The 19,446-nt window shown below is 50.0% G+C and overlaps 2 protein-coding genes across 6 annotated transcripts in view; one reads left to right on the top strand and one right to left on the bottom strand.

The window, feature by feature from the left end:
- The first annotated feature begins 97 nt into the window (after positions 1-97).
- Positions 98-8,732, top strand: XKR8 (XK, Kell blood group complex subunit-related family, member 8). Its single transcript, XM_011955532.1, has 3 exons — positions 98-1,004; positions 4,087-4,283; positions 7,136-8,732. The coding sequence occupies exons 1-3, from the start codon at positions 712-714 to the stop codon at positions 7,849-7,851; spliced, it is 1,206 nt and encodes a 401-aa protein (XP_011810922.1). The 5' UTR covers positions 98-711; the 3' UTR covers positions 7,852-8,732.
- Positions 8,733-11,273: 2,541 nt separating this feature from the next.
- The window catches only part of EYA3 (EYA transcriptional coactivator and phosphatase 3), a 122,292-nt gene continuing 114,119 nt past the window's right edge, over positions 11,274-19,446 (bottom strand). For 3 of the 5 annotated variants that reach the window (XM_011955525.1, XM_011955528.1, XM_011955529.1), the window contains 2 exons: positions 18,921-19,021; positions 11,274-15,438 (listed from right to left, as the gene is read on the bottom strand). In XM_011955525.1, the coding sequence (XP_011810915.1) occupies positions 15,358-15,438; positions 18,921-19,021 (182 nt within the window). In that variant the 3' untranslated portion in view covers positions 11,274-15,357. Of the gene's footprint in view, positions 15,439-17,836; positions 17,954-18,920; positions 19,022-19,446 lie in introns of those variants that run through there. The other 2 variants (XM_011955526.1, XM_011955527.1) reach the window with 2 other exon arrangements.

Genomic DNA, 19,446 nt, shown 5'->3' with positions numbered 1-19,446 from the left:
GCCAGGCTGGTCTCGAACTCCTGACCGCAGGTGATCCTCCCGCCTGAGCCTCCCAAAATATTGGGATCACAGGCGTGAGTCACCGCGCCCGGCCTCTATTCCTTTTCGTATGGAAATGAGGTTAACTCATTTGCGGGAACCTAACGCCCGCCCTCCCCCGACTCGGATCGCCGGCGTGAACCCACGCCCCGTGCTCTCCGTGTATCCCCGGATCGAGGCGCACGCATTGTTGCAAAGTCCCGCACTTAGGGATGAGATGTGCCTTTGGCGTTTCGTTGTTTTGTTTTGCAACAATGCAGGTGTGAGGGATCGCAGCCCCAGTCCAGGCTCTAGTCTCCCCGCCCTCTCGCTTTCTTGGGCCTCCGGGCGCCTCAAACTTAAAACTAGGCCATTTGAAGTCTGCGAAGCGAAGGGCAGTCAGTCTTCAGGCCTAGCGGTCTTGGCTGGGCTGGGTCGGGGGACCCCTGGGCTGGCGGTGGGAGCAGAGTATCGAGCGGCATTTAGGTCACGGGAGGGTTCGGGTGGGGGACCGGGGCAACCGCGGGCCTCGCTCCTCCCCGGACGGGGCGGGACGGGGAAGTCCCGCCCAGCAGGTCCCCGCCCCGGGCCGCCCCGAGGGCTGCGCCGGCCTCCTTCCTGCTTTGGCAACCCCGGACCCTGAGGGCAGGCCCCAACCGCAGAGGAGCAGGAGAGGGCAGAGGCTGGAGGGCCATGCCCTGGTCGTCCCGCGCCGCCCTCCTTCGGGACCTGGTCCTGTGCGTGCTGGGCACCGCCGCCTTCCTGCTCGACCTGGGCGCAGACCTGTGGGCCGCCGTCCAGTATGCGCTCGACGGCTGCTACCTGTGGGCGGCGCTGGTGCTGGCGCTGTTGGGCCTGGCCTCGGTGGCGCTGCAGCTCTTCAGCTGGCTCTGGCTGCGCGCTGACCCTGCCGGCCTGCATGAGTCACAGCCCCCGCCCCGCTGCCTGGCGCTGCTGCATCTCCTGCAGCTGGGTTACTTGTACAGGTGAGTGCTTCGCCCCGGGAGGGGAGGAGTGTCGGAGCTCAGCACCTGCGTCAGCTGGGTCACCTGTACAGGTGACACGTCATGTGCCGGGAAGGGGACTAGGAGAGGGAGCCAAGTCCTGTGGGCGCCTGGCCTACAGGTGAGCGTGCAACCCTTTATGGAAAGGGAATCCGGGTGGACTGCCTTCATCCTAGCCCTAGCTTTCCTGGCACAGGCGAAGAAACTGAGGCCCAGGGAAGAAAGGGAGGTGCATGGGCTTTGAAGTCAGACCTCTCAGGGATCCACTTCGGGCTTTGACCTCTCTCACCTCACTTCTACATTTCTCTGAGCCTCAGTTTCCTCCTCCATAGAAAGGCGGTAGTCAGCCTGAGACAGATGTGACGGGCAGGCCTATTGTGAGGAGTGAGCGAAAGAGTGAGAAAGTGCCTGGCACAGTGCCTGGCCTGTAATGGCAGGGGCTGCGGACTCAGTTCAGCACCCCATGTTTCAGCACGGGCAGGGCCTTGGGAAGGCACTGACCGCTCAGTGGGGCTGTTTGGTTGCTGTTCCCGTTGGGATGGGGATTAGCGTCTGCCTGTTTGGTGAAGAAGTGAAATGACAACTGGCCACTGCCCTGGCTCAGAGTGAGCACTCAGCAACCTCAGCTCGCTTCATGATGACCTGGGCCTCCCTGCGAGTTTCAGCAGCCCTGACCCCGCGACAGCGCTTGTCCCTCACAAAGGCCGCCTCTCACCCTGTCTGCCTGGTTGTATTCTTCCCACTCCAGACCCAGCAAGAGGGCAGAGATGGCCTCTGACTCATCCACAACCGTGGAGCCAACCAGGGTTGGGCACAGGCTGGGTCTTGGAAAATGTGTGTGGATTCTGCTCCTGTTTGGACCTGGTGGAGCCTCGTAGAGATGGGGAAACAAACCCAGGGGTCGAAGGCATGTGATGAAGTCAGGGCAGAGGGTGGTGTGGGTTGGGATGGGGTGGCCGGGGCCAGGATCCGCTCTTGAATCCATTTTTACAAACTTGTGAGATCTTGCTTTGACAAAGTTGCACGGGGTCTCCAGGAGTGGAGGAGAGGAGCTTTGAATGTGGCAGTTTTGCCTGAGGGATTGTAGAAATATCAGAAAACCCCGGGTGGGCATGAAGGGGTGCAGTTGTTAAATCCTGGGCAGGCCTCCATGAGCTGTGCATCTTCGTTGCCTGTATTTCTGCTGAGCTGCAGTCAGGCAGACTGTACTGGCTTTTTGGCTTTGGCTTTGGAAACGGGGTCTCTGTTCCTGCATGTGAACAGGCCGAGGCCGGGGCCTCTGCCAGGTCACTGGGGGACCATGGGCAAAGGCTCCCGCTGAGGGAGAAGCCCGGTCCGCCCTGCCTGGCTGCTCCTCAGTGTGTTCCTGGGCCCTTCCAGGGGAAGTGACAGTACACGTCTGGTGAATGAGCTTGTAATGAGCGAACGGGGTTCCCTCCCAATAGGCAACTGAGAGCAGAGTTCTGGGTGGAGGGTCCTTGGTGCATCCTCCACTTACTCTTCATGCCTTTCGGTACCCCAGGCCTGTCTGTCCAACTTCTGGACTCTCCTAACTCTGCCCCAATCTCCATCCTTAACCACTCAGGCCAGCCTCTTAAATGGGATCCCTCCTTCCAATCTAACCCTCCTCCAGCCCCTCCCCGGTGTGGCTGGGGCAAGGCAGAGTCTGATTCCATCTGGCCTGTGCCCAGAAGTGCCCAAGAGGCAAATGTCATCTTGCCCACAGGATCCCAGGAGATCTTGGGCACACTGAAGTTTGAGAACTACTGCCTCAGGCAACTTTATAGCATGCCTTTCCAATTCAGGTTTGGATCCAAATCCTCATTCCAGTACTTATTAGCTGCTTATAATTTTTTGTTTGCTTTTTTTTTTTTAAAGAGGCAGGGTCTGGTCAGGCTTGGTGGCTCATGCCTGTAATCCTAGCAGTCTGGGAAGCAAGATCACTTGAGGTCAGGAGTTCGAGACCAGCCTGCCGAATATGGCAAAAGCTCATCTCTACTAAAAATACAAAAATTAGCCAGGTGTGGTGGTGCATGCCTGTAATCCCAGCATCCCAGCTATTCCGGAGGCCAAGGCAGGAGAATCGCTTGAACCTGGGAGGTGGAGGTTGCAGTGAGCCGAGTTTGTGCCACTGCACTCTAGCCTGGGTGACAGAGTGAGACTCTGTCTCCAAAAAAAAAAAAAAAAAGGGCCTCTGTTGCCTGGGCTGGAGTGCAGTAGCACAATCATGGCTCACAGTGGCCTTGAACTCCTGGATTCAAACAATCCTCCTGCGTCAGCCTCCTGAGTAGCTTGGACTACAGGCTTGTACCACCATGCCCAACTAATTAAAAAAATTCTTTGTAGAGATGGGGCGTGCTGTGTTGCCCAGGGTGGTCTCAAACTCCTGGTCTCCAGTGAACCTCTTGCCTTGGTGTGCCAAAGTGTTGGGATTACAGGCGCGAGCCACTGCCCCCAGACCTTATTAGCTTCTTGATCCTGTTTCCCCATTTGTAAAATGGGCTTTTGTGAGAAGTAAACAGGACAAGGTTTGTGATGAGCTTAGGACAGTGCTTAGCCAGCCAGAGTAGAAGGTGTATTGATCGCCCCCCCCTTTTTTTTTTTTTTTTGAGACGGAGTCTCATTCTGTCACCAGGCTGGAGTGCAGTGGCACGATCTCAGCTCACTGTAACCTCCGCCTTGCAGATTTAAGAGATTCTCCTGCCTCAGCCTCCTGAGTAGCTGGGACTACAGGCGTGCACCACCACACCCAGCAATTTTTGTATTTTTAGTAGAGGCAAGGCTTCACCGTGTTAGCCAGGATGGTCTCGATCTCCTGCCCTTGTGATCAGCCCACCTTGGCCTCCCAAAGTGCTGGGATTACAGGCGTGAGCCACCGCACCTGGCCTCGATCCCCATTTTCCAGATGAAACAAGTTCAGTGAGGTTAGGACATGGCCGACGGTCCCATAGCATGGATGTGAGGAGCCAGGTTGGGGCCTGTGTCCATTCATTAGATGGGTGGGAGGCTGAGGAATTCACAGGACACTAACCTGGCCCTCTGAACATTTGTGTATGGTGCCTAGGTGCGTGCAGGAGCTGCGCCAGGGGCTGCTGCTATGGCAGCAGGAGGAGCCCTCTGAGTTTGACTTGGCCTACGCCGACTTCCTCTCCCTGGACATCAGCATGCTGCGGCTCTTCGAGACCTTCTTGGAGACGGCACCACAGCTCACGCTGGTGCTGGCCATTATGCTGCAGAGCGGCCGGGCTGAGTACTACCAGTGTGAGTGAAGGCCAGTGGCCGGCCCCCCTGTCGTGGCTTGGGGGGGTCTCTCTCAAATGTCGGAACTGTTTTTATTCTTTTATAGAGGCTGCTTAGAAAACAGGAGAACAGGCTTTAGTCAGGCGGATCTGGCTTGAAACGTAAAGTCACTCTGCAGCTGTTTGAGTTTGGACAAATGCCTTGACCTCTCTGAGTATGCTCGTTCTCATTTGAAAAATGGACTTAAATCCTCCTGCCTCATAAGGTTGATGAAAGGATTGAGTGAGGTGATGCAAAGAAAGTCCATTTCCTGGTACACAAGTTCCTGGTACAGTCTCATTCTGTCATCGCCCATAGTGGAGTACAGCGGCCTGATCATGGTTCACTGCAGCCTCGACCTCCCAGGCTCAGGTGATCCTCCTGTCTCAGCCTCCTGAGTAGCTGGGACTACAGGTGTGTGTCACCATGCTGGCTAATCTTTCTTTCCTTTCCTTTCCTTTCCTTCCTTTCCCTTTCCCTTTCCCTTTCCTTTCCTTTTCTTTTCTTTTTTGTAGAGACGAGGTCTCACTTTGTTACCCAGGCTGGTCTTGAACTCCTGAGCTCAAGTAACCGCACCTCAGTCTCCTAAGGTGCTGGGATTACAGGTGTCGGCCACTGTGCCTGGCCCAGAAGTCTTAATTGTAATTTTTATAATTTTGAAGATAACAAAGTGTGTAAGGTGCCTGATGCAGCGTAGGTAACTTTTTAGTTAAGAAACAATTTCATATGTTGGGAGGCCAAGGTGCACAGGTGGCTTGAGGCCAGAGGTGGAGGCCATCCTGGGTAACACAGTGAGACCTCATCTCTTCCAAATTTTAAAAAAGAAACAAGAAACAATATATTGAATGCCTTCATCCAGTCAGGCTTTCATTGTGCATCTCTTCTGTGCCTGTTACTGTGCTGGGGACACAGCAGTGAACAAGATGAACCCAGCGCCTGCCCTGCCAGGATAATAGACTAAAACAAGTAGCTAGGGTACAACGTGTTGAGTGACTGGAAAAGGGAGAGGCAGGTGGCAGAGGCTCACAGGGCCCCCTAAGCAAGGGTGAAGTTTATAGTGAGGAGCTTTGGGAGGGTTTTTGTCCATAAAAGGAAAGCGAATTGCCCATTTTCACAGACCCAGGCAGTGGCCAAGCTAAATAGGGCCCCGACTCACATCCAATTCAGGGTCCAAGCCTTCCCCTTTGCCTTCCTCCACCCCTGCCATAAATGCCACAGTCTCTCAAAGAAGCAGTCCTCACTCTACCGTCACTCGCTGTGTGACCCGGAGAGCCTTCCTGTGGAAGATGGAGGTTGGATTCGATCTCCAAGGGCCCTTTCGTCTTGCTAGTCTGAGTCTATATATTGATTGAAAAAACAGTAATAGCAGCTGTCACAATTGAGTGCCAGCTATTAGCCAGGCCCTGTGGGAAGCGCTTACAGTCATCACTGCTCAAGTTCACAGCAGTCCTGTAGGTTTGTGCTCTATTGAGCTCCATTTTTAGAGAGGTGCAGAAAGGTGAGTGACTTGCCCTGGGTCACTGGGCACTCACTGGGCACGTGCTTTTGTCTGTTGAGGGTTGGGGGTGTCTAGAACCAGGGCCAAGTGCAGACAGTCTGCACTGCGAGTGTGGCAGGGGGTAAGGGGGAAAGACAGATTTTCCCTACTTTTTATTTAGCAAACATCTCTTTCGCTGCTGTTATGTGCCAGGTACTGGGGCTGCTGGGGGATCCCAAGTGAGCAGAGTCTGTTTTCTACCCTGGAGGAGCTCAGAGATAAGGAAATAGATAATTACTGTGTAATGAGACTCCAGACAGAGGTGGGTGGCATGTTACAGGGATACCTGACACAGCTGAGTGGGTGGCGTGGGGCCAGGGTGGGTGACTCCAGGGGCTCTTCAAGCTGGGGCCTGTGGGGTAATGGAGGAGTAGGCAGCGGAAGTGGGGCATGTGCTTCTGGCTACCTAACAGCCTGGGCGGAGCTTGTCAAGGTCACGGAAGGTGGCATGCTGGGCAACCTGGAAAAACATCAGCCCTGCTGAGACCTGGGCGAGGCTAATGGGCACAGATCTGTTTCCAGGCTAGGAGTGGGTTCTGGGCACCTAATAGGTTCCCAGTAAACATCTGTCTGCGGTGGACAGGAACAGGGGAGGAAGCAGTCGGGAGACGTGCTGGTGCCACTTCCGTCCCTCCCTGGAGGCCCTTGTGCTTCTGCTCCAGGACTGGCAACCAGGAGGTGGGATAGGACCCTAGGACCCCTGCTGCAAACTTCTGGATCTTGGAAAATCAAGACCAGGGGTCAGTCTGATGGCCTCTGGTCTTGGAGGAGAGGGGAGGGAAGTGGGGAGACTTTCTGTCCACACAGCAGGGACATCTCTCCTGGCCCTGAGGGCAGCTTTAGCCAGAGCCTGTGGCCACCCCATGGGATTTTCTACTCCCTTTTTGAGATTAAGAAAGAGGGAATTGAGGCTGTTGATTTTCAGACACAAGAAAGGCTTGTGTTCTTCCCAGAAAGAAAGGGTTATGGGGCCCTGGAAGATGCCCAGGGTGCAGCCAAGGCCCAGGGGTGCTGAGTGCTGGGTGGGCCAGAAGTCACACCCTCTTATCTTTGACCAATACCACCTGCGCAGCAAAGCACTGCTGGTGAGGGGCAGGCTCTATATTAGGAGTCATAGCTTTGTTTTTGGTTACGGGAACTCACTGGGTCCTCTCCAGCTGCAGATTTGCTTTCAACAAATGAGGGATTCCGATACCTACTCCAGGGTTTCTGGGAGGGGCCCCACGGTACCTGCGACCCCTGGGGAATGCCAAGCAGGCTGGCCCCAGGACTCACTGTTCTCTCCTACTCTTTGCAGGGTTTGGCATCTGCACGTCCTTCCTGGGCATCTCGTGGGCACTGCTCGACTACCACCGGGCCTTGCGCACCTGCCTCCCCTCCAAGCCCCTCCTGGGCCTGGGCTCCTCCGTGATCTACTTCCTGTGGAACCTGCTGCTGCTGTGGCCCCGAGTCCTGGCTGTGGCCCTGTTCTCAGCCCTCTTCCCCAGCTATGTGGCCCTGCACTTCCTGGGCCTGTGGCTGGTACTGCTGCTCTGGGTCTGGCTTCAGGGCACAGACTTTATGCCGGACCCCAGCTCCGAGTGGCTGTACCGGGTGACGGTGGCCACCATCCTCTATTTCTCCTGGTTCAATGTGGCTGAGGGCCACACCCTAGGCCGGGCCACCATCCACTTCGCCTTCCTCCTGATTGACAGCATTCTCCTGGTGGTCACCTGGATGACTCATAGCTCCTGGCTGCCCAGCGGGATTCCACTGCAGCTGTGGCTGCCTGTGGGATACGGCTGCTTCTTTCTGGGCCTGGCTCTGCGGCTTGTGTACTACCGCTGGCTGCACCCTAGCTGCTGCTGGAAGCCTGACCCTGACCAGGTAGACGGGGCCCGGAGTCTACTTTCCCCAGAGAGGCATCAGTTGCCTCAGAACAGGCGCATGACCCAGTTAGCACAGAACTTTTTCCCCAAGGCTAAGGATGAGGCTGCTTCGACAGTGAAGGGAGACGTGAATGGCGTCCTTTGAAGCAGGATCAGACCCAGCTGGCAGAGATGGAGAGTGACTCTGCTGGCAGAAGGCAGGTGAGGATAAGCTAATGATGCTGCTGTGGCCTCCATGCACTCAGCAATAATGGGACGCCTGTGCTGGGCCGGGCACCAGGGATGGTGCTGAGTGGGGCAGAGGCCTGCCTTCAAGGAGTTCACAGTGAACAAGATGAGAAAGGCTGGGCCCTGCAGGGTCAAGAGCCCCAGTTATGTACAAGACACTTTGGGAGGAAAGAAGACTACCTTTTCTTTTCCCCCTGCCATTGGTATAGCTGGTGCCCCAAAACTTCCACCTCCCTGGCCACCTCTAAAATGACTGGTATAGGTGCTGCCCCACCCCTTCGCTCCCCTATCCTGGGCTAGAAGACCACAGGGGCTGTCCTCTAGAATTCTTCCTCCCCTCCCCCACACCATTCATTCAATTCATGAAACAAATCATCCTGGAGAGCAGTTTATGTGCCAGGAACATCACTCTGTCCTTGCAACCTGGAACAAGACCAGCTACCACCCCAGCTTCATCCCCGACTTGCACCAACCAGTCCTGGCTTAGATCTCAAATGCCAGAAGCCAGGGATGCCCAACTCTGGGTGGCCCCAGTCAGAACCTCTGGGATCTCAGTGAAGCTGGCCTGGCCTCTGCTCCTGCTCTCAAGGGGCTGCTTTTCAACCAAGAGCCTTGTGAGCCTGGTCTGAGCCTTGTACAACCACTGAGTATTTTTTATTCCTTAGCCAGTGTACCTCCTACCTCAGAGTCTGTGAGAGAGGAAGAGAATGTGTGTCCCTGTGGGTGTCCGCAAGTGTCAGACGTGTTGTTTTTAACAGTATTACTAGGTTATGATTAAAGCCTCATGAAATCCTCCAACCTAGTCTGTGTCATCAAACGAAATCTCTTAGGGAGTTCAGAGCCTGAACTGGAAGAGGTCAGGGACATAAAATCTACCTCTCAAAATTAGTCAAGGTCCATGAACAGAGAGGTCTGGCTTAGGTGGGGCTTCTCAACCTCGTGTTTGAAGTTTCAGGAGCTGGTGAGCCAGCATGGGGTTGACAGCTCAGCTGGAGATAAGAATCCAGATCTGGGCTTAGTGCATCCCTCTTCACCACCAGCTCTGCTGCTGGGCCCAGCAGGAGTGGCCACACACACATTTAGGACCAGGAAGTGAATATAGGAGCCTGGTAAAGAAAGGTCGTCTTGCTGGGACCTCTGAGGCGTTAAGTAATGAGGTGCCTTAGGGGATGTGAATGTGGTGGGTGATGGTGCTGGGGAAGTGGAACCTTTTGCTGTTCTAGGAGGTCTGTGGTTTGGAGAAACAAGGGACAGAAAAGTCACTTGAGATAGAGAAGAAAAGGTTCCAGTCACTGCTGTGATGGGATCCAGAATAGTCTCAGCTCTGCTACTATTCTGGTGGAGACACAAAAACCAGGATAAGTAAAACATTTAGAATATCAGATAGTGTTAAGTGCTGAAAGAAAAAGGGAAAGGGATAGGGAGAGAGAGTAGGTGTTTGTGTGTTGGGGGTGGGAATTACAACTTTATATAGAATGGCTGGGGAAGGCCTTCCTGCAAAACAGGTAAGCTGGTTAGCAGTGACTTGGGGGTGGCCTATAAATGTCCTGAGAAGGAGCAGAACCTGGAGTCACTGGTAGCTTGAACCACTGTGATGGAAGGAATGATGCAAACAGAATTCCACGGATGAAGAAGCACTTGTAACCACTCTGTTGGCCTGGAGCTAAAGACCCAGAGATGAAGGGTGGGGGCAGGGAGAGGATCTGGGAAGACGATGCTAGTGACTTTTACATACAAGCAATGGTTAGAGGCGGAAAGGATCCTGCAGATCATCCTGTCTAGTGATTTTCAGACTTTTGAGTATCATGTACCTATAAAATGGCCAACAGGGTTGAAACTTAATTAACAAAGGAAGGGCATTAAAGACTACCACCATTTGGCTGGGCATGGTGGCCCACACCTGTAATCCCAGTACTTCGGGAGGCCAAGGTGGGTGGATCACCTGAGGTCGGGAGATTGTGACCAGCCTGACCAACATGGAGAAACCCCATCTCTACTAAAAATTCAAAATTAGCCAGGCGTGGTGGCGCATGCCTGTAATCCCAGCTACTCGGGAGGCTGAGGCAGGAGAATCGCCTGAACACGGGAGGCGGACCAACATGGTGCCACTGGACTCCAGTCTGCGCAACAAAAGCAAAACTCCGTCTCAAAACAACAACAACGACAAAACAACAACAAAAAAACTACCACCATTTATTTTTATCATCTCATAAAAGGATGTACCAATCTTAGAACAAAGGACCATTCTTCTAATTGAATACATGTAAACATACACACACACCTGAAATTGCAGGAAGAGATGGAGATGTTTATCTCCTCTGTGCTTGGAAATCAGTACTTCTAGTATTTGTACTTCTGAGTAAGGATATAGCAGCTAACGGGTTTGCTTAAACTAATGTGCACCTAATGAGGAAAACATTTAATTACTAGAATAGGCAACTTCCTCTTTTCTGGGGAATTTTTGGAAAAATACATCTTATGGCCTGACATTTATGGTACTTGGAAGCTAGAACCCAATTCTGTTTTCCTTCATTGACTAAAAGGCAGAAAGGCTTCGTGACTGTTTTCCAGACCAGAGGGATGCAGCCAGACCCAAATCAGAGAAATGAAATGAGAATAAGTAGTTGATGTGACATGAAATCAGGGCAAATCAAATGAGGTCTAATATCAGTTTGCTAGTTTTATCGCTTTTGGGTTTTTTTTTTTTTTTGAGACGGAGTCTCACTCTGTCGCCCAGGCTGGAGTGCAGTGGCCGGATCTCAGCTCACGGCAAGCTCCGCCTCCCAGGTTCACGCCATTCTCCTGCCTCAGCCTCCTGAGTAGCTGGGACTACAGGCGCCCGCCACTTCGCCTGGCTAGTTTTTGTATTTTTTAGTAGAGACGGGGTTTCACCGTGTTAGCCAGGATGGTCTCGATCTCCTGACCTCGTGATCCACCCGTCTCGGCCTCCCAAAGTGCTGGGATTACAGGCTTGAGCCACCGCGCCCGGCGCTTTTGCGGTTTAAGTGCAGCGCGGCAAGGTACTGATTTCTCTCCTTAATAATTAAATTTCAGCGCATTTGGCAGCGAGTGAAATCTTTTCTCACTCCAGTTCTAAACTTTAAAAGCAAAGTATATTTTAGAAACAATACATGCTCCCATGCAAATTACTGTAAAATATTTTTCCATGTATATTTATACCAAATGGTTTGTTTTTACTTTTTTGGTGAAATGACCCAGTTACTGAAAGGGTGACATCTTTCTAATGAACTCTTTAGAATTTTTATGAAGCCATTAATTAGGACCCCACACAGCTGGGCAACTATGCTGATCCTATTCAGAAAAGACACAGGAGCAAACTATAGAAAATAAAAACTTTTATTTTTTCAAGTTTATAAGATAGTTCCCATTACATATAACATTATGGTCACGGATTCTACAGCCACAAATGCCCGCAGTCACATAAATAGATCCAATCCGATCAATGCCTTTTCCTGCTAACAGAGGCATCTGAAGTCCAGAGGGAGAGTCGCAGTTTGAGTAGAAGTCGTCCTTAATGGGAGGGCTCCTGTCAGTGCATTAGGAACTAGCCAAGGAGCCTTGCTTGCCAGAGCTGTCTGACTCAGGAGAGGAAGGGACAGACGGCCTGCTGACTGGGGTTGGGGCAGCACTACCTTTTCTCTCTTGTGGTTTAAGATATTTTAGAATCTCGGAATTCAGACCCTATAGTGTGAATATCTGGGGAGTTCTAACTTCTGGATGAAAAAGGAAACCAATTTAGTGGTAAGAAATAGAAGCCTGCTTAAGAGGGACCCTAACTGCCTCCTTGAGGAGTAAGGAGTCAGAGGAAGACCCTAAGCTCACCACTTGTTAGCCTAGACCATTGCTCTACCCCATACTCCTCTCCCCCGTGGTTCAGTGACACTGACCATCATTCAAGGTAGTAAACATCTAGAAGCTCCACATGCTGCAGCTAGAGTCTGTCAATCAGATTCTATCTGGAGCTTTAAAGCTGAGTTTGTGTAAACTACGAACAAGCTGTGGCATCAGTCTTTTGGGACAACTCACTAGCTTTACACTACACAGGAACACCCCAAATCAAACAAAAGCCCAGATAGGCATCTAAATCTGGAGTAGGTGTCCATTCTTCTGGACACTACCAGCTGCCCCAGGGGCACTGGACAGGGTGATGCTAAGGCACAGTCAGTTTTACATTCGAAAGTCAAGCCACCTCCTCAACCCAAGACACACCTCACTCCAGATCTACTACTAGAGAGAGCCCTCACCGTGACATTACAGACCCATCTTGTAGAACCCACAGTGCCTGGCCGGGCGCGGTGGCTCATGCCTGTAATCCCAGCACTTTGGGAGGCCGAGGCGAGCAGATCACCTGAGGTCAGGAGTTTTGAGAACAGCCTGGTCAACATGGTGAAACCCCATCTCTACTAAAAATACAAAAATTAGCTGGGCGTGGTGGTGGGTGCCTGTATTCTCAGCTACTCAGGAGGCTGAGGTAGGAGAATCGCTTGAACCTGGGAGGCAGAGGTTGCAGTGAGCTGAGAGATCACGCCACTGCACTCCAGCCTGGGTGACAGAGCGAGACTCCACCTCAAAAAAAAAAAAAGAGAACCCACCATGCCCAGCTGGGGAAGGACTCGTCCTTTGGCTAATTTCTTGAGGACTCGAATGAAGAGGGCCTTCCCCTTGATGAATGGACTCACGGTGCCCTTTGGTGCTCCACTTCCAACAGCTCTTAATCCTACCCACTTACTTTCCTTTCCAGATTTTTGTGTGGGGCGGAGAAAAAGGCAGGGTAATTACAGACAGCACCATGTTCCCTGGACAATTCATTCTGGCGAAAAGCCAAGAAGCTCCTGTTTTCTCTTCCATCTAAATGAGGGTGGCAACAACCAGGAATGAGCAGAGATTGCTCTGCTCAGCCTCCTTACCTCTCTTGGTCAAGTTCAAGTTACTTTTGGAAAGCGCTAAGCTAGGAAGTCAGAGCAAGAGGAAAAAAGCCATTGATAAAAGTGAGTCCAAGTTATATTCTAAAATAAAGAGCTCCCATAAGGGTGGAGAGGGAAGTATCTGTGTGTGCTTGTGTGCATGGTGGGGCACCACTCCGCAGCCTCACAAACCTGAAGCGCAGCACAACAGCCGTGGCCTTTGTCCAGGACAAAAACCCAGCAGCTATACTGCATTAGGGGGAGGCTTTGAGGCTTCAGAGTAAAACCTAGAGCTTCCTAAGATCAACCATCAAACAAGGCAGAGCAGCATCTAAGGAACTATGCTGAATACAGACCAAGAGAAGGCCTACCTCACACTACATCTCCCTCCTCCCAACCCCACAGGAAACAAGGCCAAAGAGGCAGCTAAGTAAAGGAGCACTGACTTCAGCTACTCAGCAAAAACTTACTCCTTCAAATTGTGAGTCATGAGCACTTTTCAATGAGTTCTGAAGGAATGTGTATACCAGCCTCTCTCTGTTGCTATCCGGGTGGCCTGGCATTGAAAGGAGTCTTGCCTCTTTGTGCTGCAACATCTTTGGAAATGGGTATGCAGAGTCTCTGGCGACAAGCAATGATAGCTGGGGTTGGTCAACGATGCCTCCTTCTGCCGACCAATCCTGCATCTCAATCTGAGATGCTCGTATCATCTGTCTCTTTGCAGCCTGGGAAAGGCTGAACTTCCTCAGCTCTAGGGAATTTTATCCTGCCTGAGCAGATGCCCAAATTGCTCTTGGAGGGATGGGGCATCCAACAATCATGGCTGGGCTGGAAGGCTGTGACTAGTGCACCCACCAATCTGCCGAGAGGTCGAGAGATGCTCCTGCATTTGGCCCAGGATTAAGTTTTGGGCCATGAAGTAGGGAATGATGCAGCACTCTCATTTAAATCAGGAAAGTCTGGCTGGGCGCAGTGGCTCATGCCTATAATCCCAACACTTTGAGAGGCCAAGGTGGGAGGATCGCTTGAGGCCAGGTGTTCGAGACCAGCCTTGGTAACAAAGTGAAACCCTGTCTGTACCTCCCCTCCCCCGACAATCAGCAAAGTCTTTCTGGTTTCCTACTTTAGAATGGGATTTGAGAAGCAGTGTTTTCCATGGGAAAATTTAAATACAGCAATCTGCTCTTCAGTTTCAGGCAGAGATCTGGGTAAATATATACCTGGGACATCCTTCATATGGCTTAGGGCTTCCACAAAGGAAGTCAAATACATTGGCAGTTTTGGCCAAAATGTAGTTATAAGCATGTTTTTAGATTTGATTTGACTTCTTGGGTCTAATACCTGGGGACTGGCCAGAGCTGCCTGGAGGTGGACATGAGGTGCAGAGGGCAGGAAAGGGGTAAGAAACTAGCATTATGATGACTAAGAAGGAAGAAACTGCAGGGGTGAGCATCTGATGGGAAATGCGTACTTCTCTGCAGGAGGAACAGGTAGATCCTTTCGGTCTCAAGAGCCAAAGAAGCCGAAATTCATAAGACACTTTAGTTCCTTCTCTCCAGTTTGGAAGCTAAGCCTTCTGGGATACAGTCTGAATGGCAGTCAAGCTGAAAGAGTTTTTAGGGGTTGTGCCATTTGACTAAAGGGAAAAGAGACTGGAAAGAAGACTAAGGCTTCTAGATGGGAAATGCCAAAGTGTAAAGTTACTCAGTGTTCAGTGCCCCACAGTTCACCAGCTAGGAGACGGAAGAACAGGAAAGGAATCATCCTAGAGAGCAGACCACTGGAGCAGCTATAGAGGTGCTACTGCCACAGAGAGGTATTTTAGGTATTTCAATTACTATTTTCAAGACTTTACACACTTTCTTGCTAGAAAAAGAAAGTGGCAGAAACCTGTGTCAGAAATCAGACCCTTACCTATAAAAATAACATACACATTCGCTGGAAATAAGTGAGATTCTAAGCTAAGGAGACTCTAAGACTGCAAGAGATGTTATCATAAAAGTCTGCTGCATTTATCTGATCACCACAAGTTATGAGTAATTCTCAATCTTGTCATGGACTAAGAGTGCAACTCTGCCCCAGGAATTTCCTTTTCTTTTTCATTTTTTGAAAAAAAACAAAAACAAAAAAACAAAAACAAAACACAGAAGAATTAAAAGCACTGTAGCTGCAGTGAGTCCATTGTTCTGTCTATCCAACTGTCTCCTGCTTCTGTATGGAGATGAACACGGGGCTACAGCTCACTCTTAGCAAAAATTGCAGCTGTTGGTTCTGATTGTGTTCTCGCCAGCATTCCATGGATAAAGACAGACAGAGAGAGGGAAGGAGGGAGGGAGAGACAGAGAGAGAGTGAGGGAGAGACAGAGAGAGAGAGAGGAAGAGAGAGAGAGAGAGAGAGACAGAGAGAGAGAGACAGAGAAAGTTCTCAGTTGGTTCCAGTCTCCAGCTCCCTTCAGGAGTGAAAAGGAGCTCAAGGGGAAGGCTCCTCATTCCAGTTCTTAGAGAAAATCAAGCTCTAAAGCCTGGTGAAGGGATACAAGGTCTCCGTGGTTTGTGATCCTCCAGAAAGGCATGTTGTGCTGGAAGAGAGTGGGGATAGCTGGTTAATCCAACTTCTTCTGAGAGCTTATATTAAATATTTGCCCATACTCTTTCCTCAGCACACCTCTCCCCAAGGTATATGGTAACCCTATCTATCCCTGCCTCACAGGGCTGTAATAATGATCAAATAGTCATATGTATAAGGACCTTGTACATTGCACACTTTGTAAATGTGAGAAATTTTTAATAAGTTTCAGTGGTACTTTGTGCTTTTGAGAGATTACCTGTTCTAGCCATTATTTTGAAGACAGGGTCTTGCTGTGTCACCCAGACTGAAGGGCAGTGGTGTGATTATAGCTTACTGTGGCCTTGAATCTGGGCTCACGCAATCCTCTTACCCCAGCACTACAGGCATTCCAGTTATCATACAGGGTCTTAAGGATCAAATAAAATGGCCCAGGTGAAAAATTAGTATTTGATATAAGATTATATTGTCTTATGGATGGTTAATTTCTTGTAAGTTTCAGAACTACAAGACCTAAATCTTACCTACGTCCAAGATGGAGAATGTACAGATCTGGGAAATAATAATCCCATTATATTATGTAGTCAGAATCATGTCCAGAATACTGTGTGCTGTTCTGGAGGCCACATTTTACTCTTTATTTTATTTTGAGACAGGGTCTTATTCTGTCACCCAGGCTGGAGTGTAGCATGAACATGGCTCCCTCTAGCCTTGGCCCCCTGAGCCCAAGTGATCCTCCCACCTCAGCCTCCCAAGTAGCTGGGACTAAAGGCATGTGCCACTACACCTGGCTAATTCTTTATTTCTTGCAGAGATGAAGCCTCACTATATTGTCCAGGCTGGTCTTGAACTCCTGGGCTCAAGCAATCCTCCCACCCTTGGCCTCCCAAAGTGCTAGGGATTATAGGCATGAGCCACTGTGCCTGGAGGCCATATTTTAAAATTAAATTAAATTTATTTTTTATATTTTTTGAGACAGAGTCTCGCTCTTTTGCCCAGGCTGGGGTGCAGTGGTGCTACCTTGGCTCACTACAACCTCCACTCCCAGGTTTAAGTGATTCTCATGTGGAGGCCATATTTTAAAGGAGGGCTTTGATAAACCCAAGTGTTGGAACCCATGTTCTATGAAGCTGAGATTAACGTTCCTATCATCTAGTTGAAACTGGTTCCAAATTACTCAGAATATTGAGGTCCTAGAACACAGTTATTTTGGCATATACCCTAGTTGTTTTTTAAGCTAGCTGCTCACACATAATATTTAAAAGGCTATTAACATACAGAAGAGGAAACCGATTTGTTATGTTCAAGAATGCCAGACTAGAGGCCAGGTGCAGTGGCTCATGCCTGCAATCCCAGCACTTTGGGAGGCTAAGGTGGGTGGATCACTTGAGGTCAGGAGTTTGAGACCAGCCTGGCCAACATAGCAAAACGGTGTCTCTACTGAAAATATAAAAATTAGCTGAGAGTGGTGGTGGGCACCTGTAGTCCTAGCTACTTGGGAGGCTGAGGCATGAGAATTGCTTGAACCCAGAGGCGGAGGCTGAAGTGAGCCAAGATCATACCACTGCACTCCAGCCTGGGCAATGGAGCGAGACTCTATCTCAAAAACAAAACAAAACAAAAAAAAGAATGCCAGCCTAGTATATGAAGGTAGAGAACTTTTTGCTCAGTAGAAGGGGGAACGCCCTAACAGTTTGGTTGACCCCTCGGTGGAACAGGCTACTGGGAACCAGTGCCCTCATCCTTGGGCATATTCAAGCAAGGACTAGAGAGACTTCTGTCAGAAAGGCTGCAGAAAAGATCCTTCACAGAGTATAGCTTGAACTGGATAAAGTGCTAAGGCATTTTCCAATGGGTATATACTTTTTTTGTTTTTTTGAGACAGAGTCTTGCTCTGCTGCCGAGGCTGGAGTGCAGTGGCGCAATCTCGGCTCACTGCAACCTCCGCCTTCAGGGTTCAAGCAATTCTCGTGCCTCAGCCTCCCGAGTAGCTGGGATTACAGGAGTGCACCACCATGACCAGTAATTTTGTATTTTTAGTAGAGATGGAGTTTCTCCATGTTGGCCAGGCTGGTCTCAAACTCCTGACCTCAGGTGATTTGCCTGCCTCGGCCTCCCCAAGTGTTAGGATTATCGGCATGAGCCACTGTGCCCAGCCACAATGCTGTAGATGATTCTAGACATTAGCTCAGAGTTACCAACTCTGCTGATGACTTGAGTTGTTCTTTCTCTCCCCCATACCCTTCTTCAGACCAGGAAACACTGATGCATATACCCACTAGTGTCTTTCCCAAAAACGGCAACAAGAAGCACATTAGAATTAAAGCTTTATAACATATGCGAAAAAATAAGGATCCCTGAATTGCTACATAAAGTGGCAAACGGAAACATGAGATAATAATGCCGACTGATTACCAATCTTATACTTTATTATAGTTGCTAAGATTTCTACTTAACTGGATGAAGAGTATCAGGGCAGCTGGTTCTAGCTGGCAACCTAATGCCTCCAGGTCTAAGAAATAGAGTTGCTGGAAGAAAATAAATTGGGGTAGGGAGGGAAAGAACTTCTACAGATCCATTTAGCAGATAAGGATAATTGTTCAAAGTCACATAGCTGATACACAGATGGGATTTTAGGTTCTATAGCCAAGATTCTTTCAACTATTGTTTTGTATATCAAGAAGGGGTGACCTGGGCCGGGCGTGGTGGCTCAAGGCTGTAATCCCAGCACTCTGGGAGGCCGAGGCAGGTGGATCACAAAGTCAGGAGTTCGAGACTAGCCTGGCCAATATGGGAAACCCTGTCTCTACTAAAAATACAAAAATTAGTTGGGCACGGTGGCAGATGCCTACAGTCCCAGCTACTTGGGAGGCTGAGGAAGGAGAATTGCTTGAATCCAGGAGGCAGAGGCTGCAGTGAGCCGAGGTCATGCCACTGCACTCCAGCCTGGGCGACAGAGTGAGACTCCATCTCAAAAAAATAAAATAAAATACATAAATAAATAAATAAAGGGTGACCTGAAGTTGGGACCTGTATAGTGATGGGGTTAACATCAGAGCAATCTTTCCAGGGCTCAAAGGAAAAGGAAAGACGTTCTCTACAGAAAGAGCTATTGGTTGTACTGTCTGAGAACTTGAATAATGGAAAAGAAAGAAAGATTAGCCTTTTTGCAGTCAAGTCTGATGCTTGAGAAAGCACTGTCTTTGAAGATGGGGCACATCTCAGGTTGAATGATGGGATCCCTGTAGAACGGCTTAAAGATTTTAAGATTCTTGAGGGACAGGGAGGAAGAGGAAGGGATGGATCTAAAACTTAAAAGGAAAAACTCTATCTGGAGAAAAAAAAGACCCTCTTTTTCTTTAAAGAAAAATGGGAGAGGAAGAAAGAGAAGATACTATAAATGCATAATAGATTGCTAAGATTTTGTAGTTTTTCTCATTTTTTCTAATTACACGATGTACAACCACATACACTATTTTTCTTTACCACGGTTACCTGTTTGGCTGCAATTTCTTCATCTCGTCCATCTCCAATCACTACATATGTGACTTTCTTTCCAAACCTTGACACAATCCTCTCAAAGCAGCTCTCCTTACCTGATGAGAAAAAGAAATTTCCTGTTAGAATACTCTTTTCAAAACCAAAGAAGAGGGCTGCTGCTAGGTTCACCTGCCTGTGCTTAGGTGGACTAAATGACAGCCCACGTAGTTTGCTTTCTGGAGAGTAGGGATGGGAGCTAGAGATCCAGTAGACCCTCTACCCAAAGAATGTGAAGTTGTGCCATTAAAACAACTTGGCCAGGCACGGTGGCTCAATGCCTGTAATCCTAGCACTTTGGGAAACCGAGGCGGGCGGATCACCTGAGGTCGGGAATTTGAGACCAGCCTGACCAACATGGAGAAACTATGTCTCTACTAAAAAACAAAATTAGCTGGGCGTGGTGGTGCATGCCTGTAATCCCAGCTACTCAGGAGGCTGAGGCAGGAGAATCGCTTGAACCTGGGAGGCAGAGGTTGCAGTG

This window comes from Colobus angolensis, unplaced genomic scaffold (genome assembly GCF_000951035.1).
Source record: "Colobus angolensis palliatus isolate OR3802 unplaced genomic scaffold, Cang.pa_1.0 Scaffold4, whole genome shotgun sequence".
Taxonomy (NCBI): domain Eukaryota; kingdom Metazoa; phylum Chordata; class Mammalia; order Primates; family Cercopithecidae; genus Colobus; species Colobus angolensis.
The sequence above is the reverse complement of the archived record's forward strand: the minus strand, read 5'-3'. Positions and strand labels throughout refer to the sequence as shown.

Coding starts and splice junctions, on each gene's coding strand:
- XKR8 (XM_011955532.1), top strand. CDS start 712: ATGCCCTGGTCGTCCCGCGCCGCCCTCCTTCGGGACCTGGTCCTGTGC. Junction 1,005..4,086: donor CAGCTGGGTTACTTGTACAG/GTGAGTGCTTCG, acceptor TATGGTGCCTAG/GTGCGTGCAGGAGCTGCGCC. Junction 4,284..7,135: donor CCGGGCTGAGTACTACCAGT/GTGAGTGAAGGC, acceptor TACTCTTTGCAG/GGTTTGGCATCTGCACGTCC.